Here is a 1,468-nt window from a genome sequence, read left to right as displayed (position 1 = left end):
TGTGTGTGTGTGTGTGTGTGTGTGTGTGTGTGTGTAGCTCCTCCCCCAGACCTCAGCCAGACCCCCGTCGAGATGACCGTCAATGAGTTGAAGTTCGCCCACTGGCTCTACGACACGCCGGGGATCATGAAGGAGCGCGACGTGAGGACGTCTTCATCTGTCTCGATCCGGATCCGACGGGTCCAGACCAGGACCTGAGAACTGATCCTCTGTTTCTGTTTCAGATCCTCCACCTGCTGCAGGACCACGAGGTCCGGCTGGTGGTTCCAAACAAGGCCATTGTCCCGCGGATGTTCGTGTTGAAGCCCGGCATGTGTCTGTTTGTGGGCGCTCTGGCCAGGATCGACTTCCTGCAGGTGAGACGCTGCAGAACCTCCTCTGTGATTGGTTAATTAATTAATCAATTAAGTAATTAATTGGATAATTGGTTTGTCGTCTGCAGGCAGAAAAGTCCTGCACGTTTTCAGTCATGGTCTCCAGCCGTGTCCCGATCCACATCACCAGTTTGGAACGAGCAGACAACATCTATCAGAAACACGCAGGCCACGCCCTGCTGGGGGTGAGTCACCTGACCGCAGGCTGAGGCAGCGCCGTGTGGTGTTAGGTGTTAACACTGCTGTTAGTGCTGTGTTCAGGTGTTAACACTGCTGTTTGTGTGGTGTTCAGGTGTTAACTGGTGTTAGTGTGGTGTTCAGGTGTTAACACTGCTGTTAGTGCTGTGTTCAGGTGTTAACACTGCTGTTTGTGTTGTGTTCAGGTGTTAACACTGCTGTTTGTGTGGTGTTCAGGTGTTAACGGCTGTTTGTGTAGTGTTAGGTGTTAACACTGCTGTTTGTGTGGTGTTCAGGTGTTAACTGCTGTTTGNACTGCTGTTTGTGTTGTGTTCAGGTGTTAGCGCTTCAGTTTGTGTTGTGTTCAGGTGTTAACACTGCTGTTTGTGTGGTGTTCAGGTGTTAGCGCTTCAGTTTGTGTTGTGTTCAGGTGTTAACACTGCTGTTTGTGTGGTGTTCAGGTGTTAACACTGCTGTTTGTGTGGTGGTCAGGTGTTAACTGATGTTTGTGTGGTGTTCACGTGTTAACACTGCTGTTTGTGTGGTGTTCAGGTGTTAACTGCTGTTTGTGTGGTGTTAGGTGTTAACACTGCTGTTTGTGTGGTGTTCAGGTGTTAACTGCTGTTTGTGTGGTGTTCAGGTGTTAGCACTTCAGTTTGTGTTGTGTTTAGGTGTTAACACTGCTGTTTGTGTGGTGTTCAGGTGTTAACTGCTGTTTGTGTGGTGTTCAGGTGTTAACACTGCTCTTTGTGTGGTGTTCAGGTGTTAACACTGCTGTTAGTATGGTGTTCAGGTGTTAACTGCTGTTTGTGTGGTGTTCAGGTGTTAACTGCTGTTTGTATGGCGTTCAGGTGTTAAAACTGCTGTTTGTGTGGTGTTCAGGTGTTAACTGCTGTTTGTGTGGTGTTCAGGTGTTA

General features: G+C 48.7%; 1 protein-coding gene across 1 annotated transcript; it reads left to right on the top strand.

The window, feature by feature from the left end:
• Window positions 1–37: 37 nt before the first annotated feature.
• On the top strand, window positions 38–559 carry noa1 (nitric oxide associated 1; the record flags this gene model as incomplete). The annotated part of the gene is given in 3 exon segments (XM_014000675.1): window positions 38–141; window positions 225–356; window positions 443–559. Coding segments are annotated over 3 exon segments (353 nt in total), but the record flags the coding sequence as incomplete, so codon positions are not given.
• Between the last annotated feature and the right edge of the window lie 909 nt (window positions 560–1,468).

This window comes from Austrofundulus limnaeus, unplaced genomic scaffold, assembly GCF_001266775.1.
Source record: "Austrofundulus limnaeus strain Quisiro unplaced genomic scaffold, Austrofundulus_limnaeus-1.0 Scaffold3703, whole genome shotgun sequence".
Classification (NCBI taxonomy): domain Eukaryota; kingdom Metazoa; phylum Chordata; class Actinopteri; order Cyprinodontiformes; family Rivulidae; genus Austrofundulus; species Austrofundulus limnaeus.
The sequence above is the reverse complement of the archived record's forward strand: the minus strand, read 5'-3'. Positions and strand labels throughout refer to the sequence as shown.